General features: G+C 44.6%; 1 protein-coding gene across 1 annotated transcript in view; it reads right to left on the reverse strand.

Annotated features, from left to right (window-relative positions):
• Positions 1–19,194, reverse strand: part of lrp5 (low density lipoprotein receptor-related protein 5) — an 82,800-nt gene that overhangs the window by 17,306 nt on the left and 46,300 nt on the right. The window contains exons 13-19 of the mRNA XM_060926768.1: positions 18,223–18,413; positions 9,326–9,535; positions 8,977–9,102; positions 7,863–8,099; positions 6,715–6,825; positions 4,830–5,060; positions 4,057–4,199 (exon numbers count right to left, since the gene is read on the reverse strand). Coding sequence (XP_060782751.1) covers positions 4,057–4,199; positions 4,830–5,060; positions 6,715–6,825; positions 7,863–8,099; positions 8,977–9,102; positions 9,326–9,535; positions 18,223–18,413 — 1,249 coding nt within the window. The remainder of the gene's footprint in view (positions 1–4,056; positions 4,200–4,829; positions 5,061–6,714; positions 6,826–7,862; positions 8,100–8,976; positions 9,103–9,325; positions 9,536–18,222; positions 18,414–19,194) is intronic.

Raw genomic sequence — 19,194 nt, forward strand, 5'->3', positions numbered from 1 at the left:
GGGGGTGATATTGGGGGAGGTGTTGAGGGTGATATTGGGGGAGATGTTGAGGGTTATATTGGGGGAGATGTTGAGCGTGATATTGGGGGAGATGTTGAGGGTGATATTGGGGGAGATGTTGAGCGTGATATTGGGGGAGATGTTGAGGGTGATATTGGGGGAGATGTTGAGGGTGATATTGGGGGAGGTGTTGGGGGTGATATTGGGGGAGGTGTTGAGGGTGATATTGGGGGAGATGTTGAGGGTGATATTGGGGGAGATGTTGAGCGTGATATTGGGGGAGGTGTTGAGGGTGATATTGGGGGAGATGTTGAGCGTGATATTGTGGGAGATGTTGAGGGTGATATTGGGGGAGATGTTGAGGGTGATATTGGGGGAGGTGTTGAGGGTGATATTGGGGGAGATGTTGAGGGTGATATTGGGGGAGGTGTTGAGGGTGATATTGGGGGAGATGTTGAGGGTGATATTGGGGGAGATGTTGAGGGTGATATTGGGGGAGATGTTGAGGGTGATATTGGGGGAGATGTTGAGGGTGATATTGGGGGAGATGTTGAGGGTTATATTGGGGGAGATGTTGAGCGTGATATTGGGGGAGATGTTGAGGGTGATATTGGGGGAGATGTTGAGGGTGATATTGGGGGAGGTGTTGAGGGTGATATTGGGGGAGATGTTGAGGGTGATATTGGGGGAGATGTTGAGGGTGATATTGGGGGAGATGTTGAGGGTTATATTGGGGGAGATGTTGAGGGTTATATTGGGGGAGATGTTGAGCGTGATATTGGGGGAGATGTTGAGGGTGATATTGGGGGAGATGTTGAGGGTGATATTGGGGGAGATGTTGAGGGTGATATTGGGGGAGGTGTTGAGGGTGATATTGGGGGAGATGTTGAGGGTGATATTGGGGGAGATGTTGAGGGTGATATTGGGGGAGGTGTTGCGGGTGATATTGGGGGAGATGTTGAGCGTGATATTGGGGGAGATGTTGAGGGTGATATTGGGGGAGATGTTGAGGGTGATATTGGGGGAGATGTTGAGGGTGATATTGGGGGAGATGTTGAGGGTGATATTGGGGGAGATGTTGAGGGTTATATTGGGGGAGATGTTGAGCGTGATGTTGGGGGAGATGTTGAGGGTGATATCGGGGGAGATGTTGAGGGTGATATCGGGGGAGGTGTTGAGGGTGATATCGGGGGAGGTGTTGAGGGTGATATCGGGGGAGGTGTTGAGGGTGATATCGGGGGAGGTGTTGAGGGTGATATCGGGGGAGGTGTTGAGCGTGATATTGGGGGAGATGTTGAGGGTGATATTGGGGGAGATGTTGAGGGTGATATTGGGGGAGATGTTGAGGGTGATATTGGGGGAGATGTTGAGGGTGATATTGGGGGAGATGTTGAGGGTTATATTGGGGGAGATGTTGAGGGTGATATTGGGGGAGATGTTGAGGGTGATATTGGGGGAGATGTTGAGGGTTATATTGGGGGAGATGTTGAGCGTGATATTGGGGGAGATGTTGAGGGTGATATTGGGGGAGATGTTGAGGGTGATATTGGGGGAGATGTTGAGGGTGATACTGGGGGAGATGTTGAGGGTGATATTGGGGGAGATGTTGAGGGTGATATTGGGGGAGATGTTGAGGGTGATATTGGGGGAGATGTTGAGGGTTATATTGGGGGAGATGTTGAGGGTGATATTGGGGGAGATGTTGAGGGTGATATTGGGGGAGATGTTGAGGGTGATATTGGGGGAGATGTTGAGGGTGATATTGGGGGAGATGTTGAGGGTGATATTGGGGGAGATGTTGAGGGTGATATTGGGGGAGATGTTGAGGGTGATATTGGGGGAGATGTTGAGGGTGATATTAGGGGAGATGTTGAGGGTGATATTGGGGGAGATGTTGAGGGTGATATTGGGGGAGATGTTGAGGGTGATACTGGGGGAGATGTTGAGGGTGATACTGGGGGAGATGTTGAGGGTGATATTGGGGGAGATGTTGAGGGTGATATTGGGGGAGATGTTGAGGGTGATATTGGGGGAGATGTTGAGGGTGATATTGGGGGAGGTGTTGAGGGTGATATTGGGGGAGATGTTGAGGGTGATATTGGGGGAGATGTTGAGGGTGATATTGGGGGAGGTTTTGAGGGTGATATTGGGGGAGATGTTGAGGGTGATATTGGGGGAGGTTTTGAGGGTGATATTGGGGGAGGTGTTGAGGGTGATATTGGGGGAGATGTTGAGGGTTATATTGGGGGAGATGTTGAGCGTGATATTGGGGGAGATGTTGAGGGTGATATTGGGGGAGATGTTGAGGGTGATATTGGGGGAGATGTTGAGGGTGATATTGGGGGAGATGTTGAGGGTGATATTGGGGGAGATGTTGAGGGTGATATTGGGGGAGATGTTGAGGGTGATATTGGGGGAGATGTTGAGGGTGATATTAGGGGAGATGTTGAGGGTGATATTGGGGGAGATGTTGAGGGTGATATTGGGGGAGATGTTGAGGGTGATACTGGGGGAGATGTTGAGGGTGATACTGGGGGAGATGTTGAGGGTGATATTGGGGGAGATGTTGAGGGTGATATTGGGGGAGATGTTGAGGGTGATATTGGGGGAGATGTTGAGGGTGATATTGGGGGAGGTGTTGAGGGTGATATTGGGGGAGATGTTGAGGGTGATATTGGGGGAGATGTTGAGGGTGATATTGGGGGAGGTTTTGAGGGTGATATTGGGGGAGATGTTGAGGGTGATATTGGGGGAGGTTTTGAGGGTGATATTGGGGGAGGTGTTGAGGGTGATATTGGGGGAGATGTTGAGGGTTATATTGGGGGAGATGTTGAGCGTGATATTGGGGGAGATGTTGAGGGTGATATTGGGGGAGATGTTGAGGGTGATATTGGGGGAGGTGTTGAGGGTGATATTGGGGGAGATGTTGAGCGTGATATTGGGGGAGATGTTGAGGGTGATATTGGGGGAGATGTTGAGGGTGATATTGGGGGAGATGTTGAGGGTGATATTGGGGGAGGTGTTGAGGGTGATATTGGGGGAGATGTTGAGGGTGATATTGGGGGAGGTGTTGAGGGTGATATTGGGGGAGATGTTGAGGGTGATATTGGGGGAGATGTTGAGGGTGATATTGGGGGAGATGTTGAGGGTGATATTGGGGGAGATGTTGAGGGTGATATTGGGGGAGATGTTGAGGGTTATATTGGGGGAGATGTTGAGCGTGATATTGGGGGAGATGTTGAGGGTGATATTGGGGGAGATGTTGAGGGTGATATTGGGGGAGGTGTTGAGGGTGATATTGGGGGAGATGTTGAGGGTGATATTGGGGGAGATGTTGAGGGTGATATTGGGGGAGATGTTGAGGGTGATATTGGGGGAGATGTTGAGGGTGATATTGGGGGAGATGTTGAGGGTGATATTGGGGGAGATGTTGAGGGTTATATTGGGGGAGATGTTGAGCGTGATATTGGGGGAGATGTTGAGGGTGATATTGGGGGAGATGTTGAGGGTGATATTGGGGGAGATGTTGAGGGTGATATTGGGGGAGGTGTTGAGGGTGATATTGGGGAGATGTTGAGGGTGATATTGGGGGAGATGTTGAGGGTGATATTGGGGGAGGTGTTGAGGGTGATATTGGGGGAGATGTTGAGCGTGATATTGGGGGAGATGTTGAGGGTGATATTGGGGGAGATGTTGAGGGTGATATTGGGGGAGGTGTTGAGGGTGATATTGGGGGAGGTGTTGAGGGTGATATTGGGGGAGGTGTTGAGGGTGATATTGGGGGAGATGTTGAGGGTGATATTGGGGGAGATGTTGAGGGTGATATTGGGGGAGATGTTGAGGGTGATATTGGGGGAGATGTTGAGGGTTATATTGGGGGAGATGTTGAGCGTGATATTGGGGGAGATGTTGAGGGTGATATTGGCGGAGGTGTTGAAGGTGATATTGGCGCAGGTGTTGAGGGTGATATCGGTGGAGGTGGTGAGGGTGATATTGGGGGTGTAGTTAAGGGTGTTCCTGGGATAGTTGTGGTTGTAATGTAGCGTGATGATCAACCTGAGGGTAAAATGCAGCTTTGGTGCTGGATGAACTGCTGGATGAAGCTCCAGTTACATGGTTCCTGTCATACAGAGGAGCTCCACTGCTGCTGCTGCCCATCAGACTGACTGAGCTCACGATAGACTTCCCACATGATATTCCTACACACACACACACACACACACACACACTACACTTTATTTCCTGCTTCAGTTCTTTTCACTTCAGACTGTCAACAATGAAAATTCGTAATATCAATAAATTTATAAAAAATAATAAGTTTGTCTATCATGTTGCACTAATTGAAATCTCTGATTAATGGACAGCACTGGGTGGCACAGAAACTCCTTCTACATTAATGACAGATGGAGGATGTGAGGTCTACAGCAGTGTCTGGGAGATTTTAACGCCATTTTCAACTCTGGCCTTACTCGCATCCGAAAACACATCTGGATCCAGGTCTGAGCGAGCATTTGACGCCAATCTGGTCTAAATCTCACTGAGATCATGGCTAGTGGATAGTGATTCTCAACCTGCAGCTCTGAAAGCACTCTTTCACCCAGACCTGACCAGAATTTTATTTAAAACTTATTTCTATTTTACATTTTATTTTGGAGGGGGATTCAGAAACAGCCTCATATACACCTCTCCATTTCATCCTCACATACTGATATACTGACCTACCGATATCCAACTGTTCACGCTTGTAATGCTTGAATGTATTAATAAGCTAACCTTCACAGCCCCTAGTGTGTGTGTGTGTGTGTGTGTGAGAGAGAGAATGTGTGTACCTGTACAGTTAGCGTGTTGTGTGTTACTGGTGCTGATGAAGTTCAGAGGGACGTGGGCGGTCCCGGTGATGTAATCATGAGGGAATCCCCCACTCGGCCCTTTGTAGCGGCGACACACAACACGCTGACACACAAAGCACATCCCACCCAGCACGAACACCGACAGGATGATCCCAATCACTGGCCCGATGGTGTTGGTGTGACGCTCGTCACCACTGGACGGTGAGAAATCTGAGTGAGAGAGAGAGAGAGAGAGAGAGAGAGAGAGAGAGAGAGCGCAATATATATGGGTCTGTCTCAGAAACTGGGTACTGTGGGGGGACCCCACAAAATATACTCACAGTCAATAAACTATAGGGTTTTGAATGGTGATGTTGGTTTTAATTTGAAATAAAATGATGAAAGAAATAATACAGATAAAACTAAATCTTTGATGTGAATACTCTATTCAGAATTTGGCAAAAATTCTGCAAATTTGTGGGAAAATGGCGGCTTGATCTGGGACATGATAAATGGTCGACTACATCGCATTCCCTTAAAAAGGCTGTAGTCCACTGAAAAGTCTACAGTTATCACTAATTGTATTTTAAGTTGTAACTTTATCCACCTAAGGATTGGTGCGCTCACAGAATAATCATAACCGTAATAAAACATCATGCAAAATATTTGATCATCGTCATAACTCCATTTTCCGCAAACCCAAAACCAATACGATCGTGTGTTTTGATCTAAACGGAAAGCCTCAGGGTCGAGGTCACTACCTCACCAAAAGTAGGAACTTAAAATCACTACGCCATATAAACATTTAGTTATAAGTCTGCGATTTTGTTTTTTAAAATGAAAGCTGAAAGTTAGGTATAGAATATGTTTCTTACAGAATGTGTTACGATGGTAGCTGGTCTTGTATGAATTTCTGAGCTATAAAATGAGCTGTGGTCTATTTTTTACCGTAGCGTGTTATTTGTGTGCGGGGAAGGACACACATTAACAATCTGCATGTGTAGATTGGAATTTTCCACTCCAGCAGTTAGAAGTTGATCGTGCTTCCATTTGCGGTCTTTCTGTTACGCGGGTGATCTGTTCGGACGTTATCACTGAAAAGGTGAGTTTTGACAGTTTTATTTTGTTTTAGTCTTGCAGTATAAGGCAATAGAATGTTTCTTTTTCATCTTACTTTCATATTTCTTAGTGTTTGCGTATTTTTGGCCAATATTTTGCAATCATGGTCAGTTTAGATCAAACTTTTGATAGAATCTACGGCCAGTCATTTTGCCCCGCCCCCGCTTCGCACTCCGTCCGGTGTGGTAGTGATGTCCCGTTGCTCGCGCGCCGCAGCAGAGACCCGCGCGACCTTCAGCCGGTACAGTCGCTGTTCTTTTACCACCGCCGTTATTCTCATCTTTCCGGTGTGTTCTTGATTTTTCTACTGCGTCCTATTTCGCCATATCAAATACCTAAACTGTATCATATTATTCATATTTAAGTGAATAATCAATTCAGTCATCATAACTTGGCATTTTTAACCCAAGCAATCAAAAAGAGGACATTTATTCAATATTTTCACTCCTCTGTGAAGGAGGGGCTTTAATTCTTCATGATGTAGTTATTTTATATGTAAATCAATTTTACAAAAGCATTTGAATTGGAATAAAAAAAAATGTTCCACAGTGGAGGCCAGATAAAGCAAGATGCTATCTTTATTCTTATTAAACATGACAAAAGAAACATTGAGTGTTAGGGAAATGCAAAAAAAATAGTAAAATTAGAAAATTTATTTTTTGACCATAATGTCCCAAATGAGAGAGCGGTTTCTGAGACGGACCCATATAGAATAAAAATTCTCCAGGTGAAAGCTGATTGGCTGTTGAAGTGTGACATCACTCACCGCAGAAAAGCTCATCTGAATCGTCTGTGCAGTCGGGGTAGGAGTCGCACTGCTGCTTCTTTGAAATGCATTTATTATTTTTACAGCGGAACTGATTGGGCATGCAGATGCCTGGACAACACACACACACACACACACACACACACACACACACACACACACACACACGCACACACAGAGTTATAATGTAATAAAACATTTCAGCAGCAGCTTCAATCACACAGACAGATCTGAACCTGTCCCAGTGGGTGTGGTCTAATATTGTAATGAGCAGCTTGATTGGCAGCTTACTGTCAGAGACTCCGCCTCTCAACCAACTAAATCAGGATCCATGTCATAACACAAGGCAGTGTGCCACTTGCACTTGTTTGTTTGTTTGTTTGTTTGAGTTTCACAGTAAAGTCAGCGTGTTGATGCGAATGTGTGTGTGTTCGTTTTGATTAATGTGTATTTTCTCATCTTCACACCTGTTCATATCTGATGAAGTATACAGTCTGACACACTTCTCCAGGTTGCTAACAGGAGCTTCGCTAGTGGTTTTACAATTATGCTGAAATGTTGTTAAGGATTATTTTCGGGAGCTCCTGTACACACCGGGAGGAAAACAGCACCATCGTCATGATAGCAGATGAGCCAGAAGCCGGAAGCCAAAGTGTCATCTTGTTTATAATGCAGAAGGGTTTGTGCAAGTAGCTGATTACAATCACACAGTAGCTACACTCGCTAGGTTAGCTTTCACTCACTAGGATAGCTTACACTCGCTAGGTTAGCCTCAAGAAAGCTTGCTCGGCCACCTTTCACTCACTAACTCGTTAAATTTAAATTTCAACTCACTCATTAGCTAAGAGTGGCATTTTATTTCACTTACTAGATTATCTTTCCCTTGCTGCCTAAGTTAGCATTCTGTCTATAGCTAGGTTAGCTTTCATGTCCCTTATTAAATTATCTTTCACTTGCAAGCCCATTCATGTTGAACGCAGTTATAAGCTGTGTGGGCGGGGTTAGTGATATCAGCATTGTTTTTCTGACATGAATCATTTTCGAAAATGAATTATTTTCTGTGAGCTAAGAATGAATGTAGTAGGAGTTCTCTAAATGTAATGTCTGTAAGTAGTCATGTGACAACAGTCATGTGATGGTGGTCGTACTGTGGCAGTCAAGTTCGTCGGATCCGTCGGTGCAGTCCTGTTCTCCATTGCAGCGCAGTTTACTGTCGAGACACTGTCCACCGTGACACTGAAACTGCTGCTCCGAGCACACGGGGCAGTTCATCTCATCGCTGTGGTCCGCGCACTCAGCAATGCCGTCACACCGCCATGCCATCGGGATGCAGTCGATCTCACCCGTCGCACACGTGAAATGATCCGCCGAGCATGTGGGCGGGTCTGAGGGACAACAAAAACAAAACAACGATGTTCACTTGTTACGGTACAAAAGCAAATCCTCACCCTTCCTCCAGGGAGTTTCATAAAAATCCCAGTTCTGGTGATATTGTTCTGAAGTAACCTCACGTAAAGTTTAGTGAATTGTAAAAAGTGTTATAAATGTTTAGTATCTAACACTCAACGCTGATAAGCAATGCCTGAGTTTTAGCATTCCCATTCAGTTTGTACATTATATCAATTTAATGATATTTTTACACTGTCATTAATTGTGCCATTTTAGCCCCCTTAGCTCTCTAACTGACATGCAATCATTGTATTTGATAGAATATTAATTACTAATTTTATCAATACAAACTAATAAATAAAACTTCCCCCGTAGTGCCAACAGTAGCCACTAGGGGGAGCTCACAGTTTGAAACATTACCTACCAGTGACGTAATGAAGGGTTTAATGATTAAAGCTATAAATCTCACAATTATTTATTAAATTATGTATTCATTTTTTAAGTGACAATGTGAAATAAATAATATTATGCATAAAATATACATTTTGTTGAAACTTTTTCATGAGTGTGAGAAGGGTGTGGTCAGTGTGTGATGCATGAGTGCTTTTTACACAAACTGCTTTAAAAACTGCATAAATGTTGAAGCAGGGACGGATCGATGGAGTACAGGTTTGAAAGAAAACTTTTAATGTGTAATTATTTGCTCTTTTTAGATGTGCTGAGGATTTTAAAGGATTGTTTAATGTCTTTATTACATATTTTATTATTTTATTGTCTTAAAGCCGTGCACATCAGAGTGCTAATTTATTATTAATGATTTATTTATTTGTTTATCAACACGATTTGGACTGTGTGTGTGTGTTTGAAGCACACCTCCGCAGCTCAACAGGTTCTGCAGCAGCACCAGGTGTATGGGACACGAGCATCGCGGTGTCCCGTCTCCTTTGGCAATGCAGATGTGTGAGCATCCTCCGTTGTCACGGGAACAAGGATGGGCTGCTGAGGAGAGAATCACATTCACTCAGTGTGGAATAAACGACTCCATGATGTGCTGTTATAGACATGTAATAAATGGTGGTGTGATGTGATGGGGTAGAGTCACTGCTAGAACACAGAAGTTGATTATTTTCCTGTAACAGCACGTCCACAAGTGTTTTATTCCTCCTTTATATTTGTACTAACTGTATGTATCAGTCAGCGGTGTGTGCTGTGTGAACCGTACAGAACTCGTCCGTCTCCATGAACTCCACAGCATGAATTCCAGTCAGAGACTGAATCCGTCCCTGAATCCGTGTCCTCCTGTCCCCGCTGCGTTTGTCCACGCGCTCGATCATCTGCTGCTGCTTATCGATCCAGTACAGGTGATCTCCGAGGACGGTCAGACCGATCGGCTGCAGGATGTTGGAGTCCTGGAGTACAATCCGATTGGCTCCTGGAGCAGGAACAAAGAGACAGAATGGACACAAAACAGGAGAATGTCATCATAAGGACATAATGTTTATAAACACTCTTCCAGCATCAGGTGAATGTCAGTTCGATCGTGAGTCAGGATGTAAAGTCGATCCTCAATCCTGCGTTAGGAAGTGTTCGTTTCACAGCAGCTCGGTGTACAGTTCGGCTCTTAAAGCAGATACGCAGAGCCATGGGCTCACTTTCGTTTATAAACGCTTGAGACCTCAAGAATGGCACAGGAATAGTTTTAAGTGTTAACAATAAATCTAATATAGTAATGTTTACGATTAAAGTGATTTATATAGGTAGCGGTCTGAGTGAATGACCTTGACGTCCGTGATGTCACAGCAGGAAGTCTATCGGCCTCATCGCCATTTCCGCTATACTAAAACACAGAGCTAACTGCAACTCCGATCCTCCATTTTGAGCTAATTTATCGCCATGCCACGTAGATGTGTTGCTGGCGGTGCAGCAGCACGACAGAAGGTGGATTTACGTTGCATTCATGGTCCAAGAATGTTCAAACTGCAAAGATTTGGACGCGTTTTGCAAGAAGTTCACGGGCACATTGGGTGCCTACGAAGTGGTCTCTCCTCTGCTCTGCACATTTTACTGAAGACTCGTACGAGACCTCTGATCTGTTGAGGAGCGTTGGCTATAAGCCCGGATTGAAAGAGGGTGCAGTACCAACAATTAAAGGAAAAGAAAACTACAAGAAAAGGAAAGTAAGTTCAGTTGCACCAGTTCTCCCGGAGTGTGAGCCGAGCAGTAATGGCGGAGTACTCCGTATGGAGAAAATGGAGAATGAGTGGAGCAGCTGTCTGATTTCTCCGCTGGATTTGCTCGCCTCAGCAGCAATATCTCACCCTTACGTGGAAGAAGTGAATGAACGGAGAACTGAACAAACAACTGAAAGTCAGACTGTTTCAAAAACAATCCGCCACAAGATCGGCCTTCAGGAAGTGAGAACACAGACGGGTAAGCGCCGACTCTCATTTGGATTTAAAAAAAAAAAACAGCTCATTGTTTCCCTGCATTTAGATTAATCCATGTAACTTGTATTGTGTGTTTAAGTTAGCGGTATGAGATTATTTAATTTGCTTCAGAATGTGATTGTCTCAGTTCATCTGATTATTTAATGAGCCTTTTACGTTTTATCAGTGAAAATGCATGCATGTACTGTATGTTGCATAAGTTATAGCACCCATCCTGTTTTAATGAGAGTCACATGAGACTGTCGGTTCAATTCCATCCAATTCTCTAGACGGCTTTGTTCTCTGGCTTTATTTCGTAAGATGGGGGCCTCTGTGGCCGACGTGTTACTATCGGATTCACTTTCTGATGGTTCGAACTGATACGGTTCTACGTGTTTAGCAGTAGCATGTACACACACTCCAATTTCAGGACTATCACAGTGAGCTGTATTACTGTCTGACGAATCCGAAGAATCTCTAATAAATCCGAACGAAGAGGCCACTGCACCCGCTCTCACCTGCAGAGTCTGGCTTTGGTCTATAGCACCGGTTCCCGCTGTGACGTCACGCACTCAGGGCTGGCTGGCTCAGCGGGGCGGCTCCAATCACAACTTTGCGGTCGATTTTAACTCTCAAAAATATATATTTTTTATTCCCATTTATGCAGCATACAAGAGTGAAGGATGGAGATACTATCCACTCAGAAATTTATTTAAAAATAAAGGTTCTGTGTATCTGCTTTAACTTCACTATTAAACACAGACGTGAGTTCTACTGTCCATTTATTTTACAGTTCGACTTCACTAAGTGTAAGTGATCTCTGATCATGGTCAGTCAGGATCTTTTTCTGATCACGTTTCTCCTGTGAAGTTGTCTGTTCATTTCTGTCCTTCCAGGGTTTAATAATGTGCTGGTCAGTTCTAAACCCAATTCCAGTCATTTCAGCTCAAATCTCCTTTGTTGTTTTCTTTGTTTGATGCAGGACAATAATTTGACCTTCTGAAACACAGGAACAACTTTTCCACAGCTGTGGGATACGTCTTCTGATATGTTTGTGTAAGAAATGAGAAGCAACTCACTCAGTGCGTTTACATGCACATAGAGAGAATCGAATTTCTGCCGTAGCTCGACTGAAATCGAAGTTCTAAAAGTCATGTAAACACCTTAGCTCGGCTGAAATCGAACCGAACTTGATTTCTCGTAATCGAGCTACACGACCTAGATTATGCGATTGTAGCCGAGCTACTTAGTGCATGTAAACCCTATCGAGCTACGTAGTCGAGCTGCTTACTTCAGCACTGCCCCTTCCGGGAGTGACGAGTGACGAGACCACAAGCGGGAAACACGACAGCCTCGGTCGGCATGACAACGAATCATGACAACGGCATGAATCTTTTCTTTTTGTGGCATTGTTTGCACTGTTAAAATTTAGCTCACTTACTGTATCACCAAATACATCTGTACAGCTGTTGCATAGCTGTGAATTGTGTACATAAGTCACTGTATGTGTGTGTGTGTGTGTGTGTGTGTGTGTGTGTGTGTGTGTGTGTGTATATAGATGTCCAACATCTGAAGAATGTCAATAAAAACAAAACAATTGAACTTGTTGTGTGTTTATTAAGACATAAGTTAAATTGTAAGCAAAAAACATATTTTTTTGTAAGCAAAAAATGGACTTTAGAAAAATATACAATTGTGCAAAATAAGTTGTCTTACAAAGCAGTGGTCTGCGCAGGACAGTTTGTAGCCATACAGTCTGTTAGAGCAAGCCGAACAGCTTGAGCACGGAACTTGTGAACACGGAACTAACTTTGTTTATACTCTTGAATAGCTCTTCTTCATGACGACAAGCGGAAGTATACCAACACGATGGGGTGTGTAGCGCCACCTGTGGCTCGGGTGCACAATGTACCTCACACAATAGCTCGATTTCCTTGTGTGCATGTAGGATTGGATTTCTCTGGCACCCTGCTGGGACCCTTAGCTCGATTACCGACAGCAGCTCGATTTGGATGTGCATGTAAACGCACTGACTGCATCAGTTAGAGTTAAAAGAATTGTTGCACCTGAAACACATTAATCACTGCAGTAATTATCCAATCAAACGCTCTGAACTATTTCCTTATTTAAATCCAAATGGTCAGTTTTTGGTCAGGCTGTGTCAGTTTCAAGTCAATTTTATTTGTGTAGTGATATTAACAATAGACATTGTCACAATGTAATTGCAGTGTAAGTGTAATGAAAGTATTAAAATTGTCTTTAGAGGCTCCTGAGTGGTGCAACAGTAAAGTCTTCACCCTATCATCCAGAGATCAGTCCTTCTCAGGGAAGGAGGGGCACAATCTTGGGTGTACATACAGAAGGGGGTAGATAGCGCTCTCCTCCGAGTGTGTTACGCCCCGAACGTTGTATCAGCAGCAGTTTGAAAAGTCATGTGCCTCGGAGGAAGCGAATGATGACCTTCGCTGTCCCTGGTTGGGATTGTGACAGAGGGAGAGCTGTGTGGCGTGTGTGAACTGGTAATGACTAAATTAGGGAGAAAATTATGTTTAGAGAATTAAAAAAATAAACACTTATAACACCTGATAATCCTGATACGGTGATTAAGAAAATCTGAAATCTAGTTCATTTGTCTCTGTTAGTTACAGAGGTACCTGACCCCTGACCTTTGACCTCTGAGTCAGACAAACAGACTGGTGTTGATGTCTGATATAACTGTGTGTGTGTGTGTGTGTGTGTGTGTGTGTGTGTGTGTGTGTGTGTGTGTGTGTATTTGACTCAGCTCCTGGACATCTTTATGACCTAGTTATTGCAGTGTGTGTTTCAGACATCCAGCTGACTTTTCTCATCTCTCTGTTCTGTGTGTTTCTGAAGCTGGTGGCTGAAATGTAAAGATTTCAGAAAGTTTGTGCATCAGAAATGTGTCAGTTAGAGTGAGAGCACTAAATCATCAGTAAAATGTGCAGAGCAGAGGAGAGACCACTTCGTAGGCGCCCAATGTGCCCGTGAACTTCTCACAAAACGCGTCCAAATCTTTGCAGTTTGAACATTCTTGGGCCGTGAACGCAACGTAAATCCACCTTCTGTCGTGTTGCTGCACCGCCAGCAACACATCTACATGGCATGGTGATAAATTAGCTCAAAATGGAGGATCGGAGTTGCAGTCAGCTCTGTGTTTTAGTATAGCGGAAATGGCGATGAGACCGATAGACTTCCTGCTGTGACGTCACGGACGTCAAGGTCATTCACTCAGACCGCTACCTATATAAATCACTTTAATCGTAAACATTACTATATTAGATTTATTGTTAACACTTAAAACTATTCCTGTGCCATTCTTGAGGTCTCAAGCGTTTATAAACGAAAGTGAGGCCATGGCTCTGCGTATCTGCTTTAAGCTCAATTCCCCTCACAGTGGGATGAGAACTCACAGGATTGGGACTAAACAGCTGTGTGTCCAGAAGGACATCACTTGTTAGTGAGATTAATCAGGAGAAAAGGCTTCAGTTTGCTCGGGAACATAAAGATTGGACTCTGAAGAGAAGGAGAAAGGTCATGTGGTCTGAGGAGTCCAGACTGACCCTGTTCCTGAGTGATGGGCGTGTCAGGGTAAGAAGGGAAGCTCATGAAGCTCCGCCCCATCACACATAGTGTTCACTGTCCAAGCCTCTGGAGGCAGCGTGATGATCTGGGGTTGGTTCAGTTGGTCAGGTCGAGACTCAGCAACGTTATGGGGCAATAAAATGAAGTCAGCTGACGACCTGAACGTACTGAATGAGCAGGGTCACATCAGTGGGGTTTAATTTCCTGATGGAACAAAATTAGGGCTCAGAGAGTGAGAGAGTGGTTCAGGGAGCACGAGGAATCATTTACACATGAATTAACCCCCACGGAGTCCCGACCTTAACCCCCTCTGAGAGTCTCTGGGATGCTGGAGAAGATTTTATAGCGAGGTTCCACTCTCCTGTAGTCGAGACGAGATCTTAGAGAAACATTAATGCAGCTCTGGATGGAAATAAATGTTATGACCCTGTAGAAATTTGTTGAAATAATGCTACATTTTCCCCCCTTCCTCTCTTCCCCATATCTTATTCTTTTTATATTTGTATATGTAAATACTTAATTTAATTTATCTAGAAGTTTTTCTCTATTTCTTTTCTCTGTTTGTCTGTAATGATGCTGCTGGAATCTTAATTTCCCTGAGGGAGCTCACTCAGAGGGATCAATAAAGTTCTATCTAATCTAATCTCTCTAATCTACAGAGGATGCATGCTGTAATCAAAGTTAAAGGCGGGACAGGCATGGCCTAAAGGTTAGAGAAACAGCTTTGGGCCCAAAGGTTGCTGGCTTGATTCCCTGGACTGGCAAGAAGATGTTAAATGTATCTGCTAAAGCAATGAAATATTGGAGTGTGGCTTTGCTTTGCCAGACACTGTACTGTGTTTTATGTTTTGCGAATAAATTTATTTTTACATTTTTTAAATTATCTTGAATTTTAGGCGGCACAGTGGTGTAGTGGTTAGCGCTGTCGCCTCACAGCAAGAAGGTCCTGGGTTCGAGCCCCGTGGCCGGCGAGGGCCTTTCTGTGTGGAGTTTGCATGTTCTCCCCGTGTCCGCGTGGGTTTCCTCCGGGTGCTCCGGTTTCCCCCACAGTCCAAAGACATGCAGGTTAGGTTAACTGGTGACTCTAAATTGAGCGTAGGTGTGAATGTGAGTGTGAATGGTTGTCTGTGTCTATGTGTCAGCCCTGTGATGACCTGGCGACTTGTCCAGGGTGAACCCCGCCTTTCGCCCGTAGTCAGCTGGGATAGGATCCAGCTCGCCTGCGACCCTGTAGAACAGGATAAAGCGGCTACAGATGATGGATGGATATGAAAATGTCACGTGATGACGGTGTGACCCTGTAGAGTGAATGTTACTGTTGTAGTTCCTGATAATGACCTCCAGTAGGCGCAGGAACAAGAGAGCTACACTTAATACTGTGCACAGAATGACAAAGAATTCATGGAGTGCCCGCCATAATTATTGGCACTGCTTGTAAAGTTTAGTAAAAAGGATTAGAAAAAAATCCCCCTTTTGGTGAAGTCACTTCATCTCACACTGAAAAAATGAGAAAAATCCAACCTTTAATTGAAATAAATTTATTCAGAGAAAAACAAATCTCTCATCAAGAAATATATTTTTAAAAAAAGACACTTCACCAAAAGGTGGGTTTTTTCTAAACCTTTTTACTAATCATTAAAAGGGGTGCCAATTATTGTAGAGGGCTCTGTAATTTCACCAAATTATTATTAATTACTACATCACTGTCTCAAAAACTAGTGAATATATAAATATATACTCGTAAATTATATATATATATATATATATATATATATATATATATATATATATATATATATATATATATATATATATATGTTTAATGAGGTATACATTTAAAAAAAAACATTTTTACAATTCCAGGGAACTTTTTAAATCCTAGTTCTGTTTATTTTCACATTTTGTCATCTAAAATAATAATAATAATTTTATTATAATATAATTTAAGCTGTTTCCTATTACACAGATTTTTTTTCCCTTCTAATTGCTTAATATTTATTACAAACATTATTACACTATTGCTATTGCACTAATTAATTTATTTATTCATTTATTTATTGAAGTAAATGTAAATAAATCAATGACTTTCTCTTCCGTTGCTCTACGAGTGTGCGGATGGAAATCTCTGTCTCTCTGCTGCATCTGTTTTATTTCCTGACTGACGGCCCGAGAGAGATCACAATCTCAACAGGGGTTATTTACCACGCACAAACACACACACACACACACACACACACACACACACACACACACACACACACACACACAAAACTGCAAATGTAGCTGAAACGAAGCGTCCGTTGCCAAAAGAGCGAGACGAGTTCACATGCAACAGAGCTCACATATCGGCTAATTACAACCAGACACACATACACACTCTCTCAAACACACACACGACTGTCTGGTGATGTATTAATATCCCGTTTTGTATTGGTTTTGCTTCAGTGAGTTTGTGTAATAAAGTGCTATGATGCCACAACGACTGTAACATAAAATACAATTGTCTCTCTCTCACACTGTTCACATATTTTAGTGCATTTTTTTACAGAAAAATCACTGACTAGAGCCTTTTTATGCCAATACAAAGCACTATTTCTGAAAAAACAAGCATACTGTAACCATGACGACACTATTAGCTTGTATCAGCTAACTAACTAACCGAATAAATCACGTACTGGTACCAAAGTCCACGGGCCACTACATCAACACAATCCACTTGTTATCTGTGACATCATGAGACATTTCCTGGGCGGGACCAGGGCTATCAGTGATTCACTGATAGCCCTGGTCCCGCCCATGACCAATCACTGATAACGCTGGTCCCGCCCACGACCAATCACTGATAAACCTGGTCCCGCCCACGACCAATCACTGATAAACCTGGTCCCGCCCACGACCAATCACTGATAAACCTGGTCCCGCCCACGACCAATCACTGATAAACCTGGTCCCGCCCATGACCAATCACTGATAAACCTGGTCCCGCCCACGACCAATCACTGATAAACCTGGTCCCGCCCACGACCAATCACTGATAACCCCGGTCCCGCCCACGACCAATCACTGATAACCCTGGTCCCGCCCACGACCAATCACTGATAACCCTGGTCCCGCCCACGACCAATCACTGATAAACCTGGTCCTGCCCACGACCAATCACTGATAACCCTGTCCCGCCCACAACCAATCACTGATAACGCTGGTCCCGCCCACAGCCAATCACTGATAACGCTGGTCCCGCCCACGACCAATCACTGATAGCCCTGGTCCCGCCCACGACCACTCACTGATAACCCTAGTCCCGCCTACGACCATTCACTGATAACCCTGGTCCCGCCCATGACCAATCACTGATAACCCTGGTCCCGCCCACGACCACTCACTGATAACCCTGGTCCCGCCCACGACCACTCACTGATCACCCTGGTCCCGCCCACAACCACTCACTGATCACCCTGGTCCCGCCCATGACCAATCACTGATAAACCTGGTCCCGCCCACGACCAATCACTGATAACCCTGGTCCTGCCCATGACCACTCACTGATAACCCTGGTCCCGCCCACAATCAATCACTGATAACGCTGGTCCCGCCCACGACCAATCACTGATAACGCTGGTACCGCCCACAACCAATCACTGATAACCCTGGTCCCGCCCAAAGCCAATCACTGATAACGCTGGTCCCGCCCACGACCAATCACTGATAACTCTGGTCCCGCCCATGACCAATCACTGATAACCCTGGTCCCGCCCACGACCACTCACTGATCACCCTGGTCCCGCCCACGACCACTCACTGATAACCCTGGTCCCGCCCACGACCACTCACTGATCACCCTGGTCCCGCCCACGACCAATCACTGATAACCCTGGTCCCGCCCACTACCATTCACTGATAACCCTGGTCCCACCCACAACCAATCACTGATAACGCTGGTCCCGCCCACGACCAATCACTGATAAACCTGGTCCCGCCCACGACCAATCACTACTTATCCAGTTTATTAGCTCCACCGTGACATAGCAGTGCCGTGTTATATCGCCCCCTGCCGGAGGAGAGAGGAAGTGCAGGACGGACTCTGACTCACCGGACAGATCGCTGCTCTCGATGCGTTTCAGGTCGGCATCCACCCAGAACAGCTTGCCCAGTTTGTTATCCAGAGCGAGTGCCACGGGCCGGATCAATCCAGTCGTGAACAGAGACTCGCGTTCCGTCCCGTCTAAAGACGCGCCCTCGATCTTCGCCGAGCGATCCTGCAGTGTGGTGAAATACATGTAGCTGTGGAAAGAAGATTATTCCTCCGGATTACTCTCTCACATTTACCGCCATCTGATTTTATTCACTTTATCACACAATCATGTTCAAATACACCGTAAATAAATCAGTGAGGTGGGGAAGAGTTACTGTTACTGTAACAACCAATGCAGTTGATTATTTTCCTCAAACAGCACATCAGCAAGTGTTTTATTCCTCTTATACCACAGCACTCCCACTAATACAATTCTTTATTTATTAAAGGACAACACATCATACTTTTTATCCGTTTATGGCTACATTTAATGTGATTTAAAGTTCGCTCCTGTTCTCACTGATGTTACGGCAGCTATAAACAGTCGTTCCCTCACCAGACTCTCTTTATTCTCAATAATCGCAGTCTACTCCATCGTGTTCCGGAGAAACTGTAGAGAAGTGTAAACTCCTCTGTCCTGAAGACGTCAGAAAACTTAAAGCTCCAGCTTCACCTCTGACTGTTATACAGTGCTGACACTGGAGACTCCTTACAGAAATATGTTTTTAATCTGTTTACTATCAGTGGCGCGTCTGTTGGACACGCCCCTGTGAATGAGCTGTTACTATAGAAACCATAACGTATTAGAGCGAGTGCATTAATATAAACCTGCACTACTGTTACAGCTGCTGTTAGAGAGAATTAATCAACACCTCCTGACCAATCAGAGTCCAGAACTCAGCACAGTGTGTGTGTGTGTGTGTGTGTGTGTAAATATGTTTTGGTTTGAACTTTTCCAGGTGAATTGCTGAGATGTTAGCGAGCAGGTAA

Source organism: Neoarius graeffei, chromosome 8 (genome assembly GCF_027579695.1).
Source record: "Neoarius graeffei isolate fNeoGra1 chromosome 8, fNeoGra1.pri, whole genome shotgun sequence".
Lineage (NCBI taxonomy): Eukaryota > Metazoa > Chordata > Actinopteri > Siluriformes > Ariidae > Neoarius > Neoarius graeffei.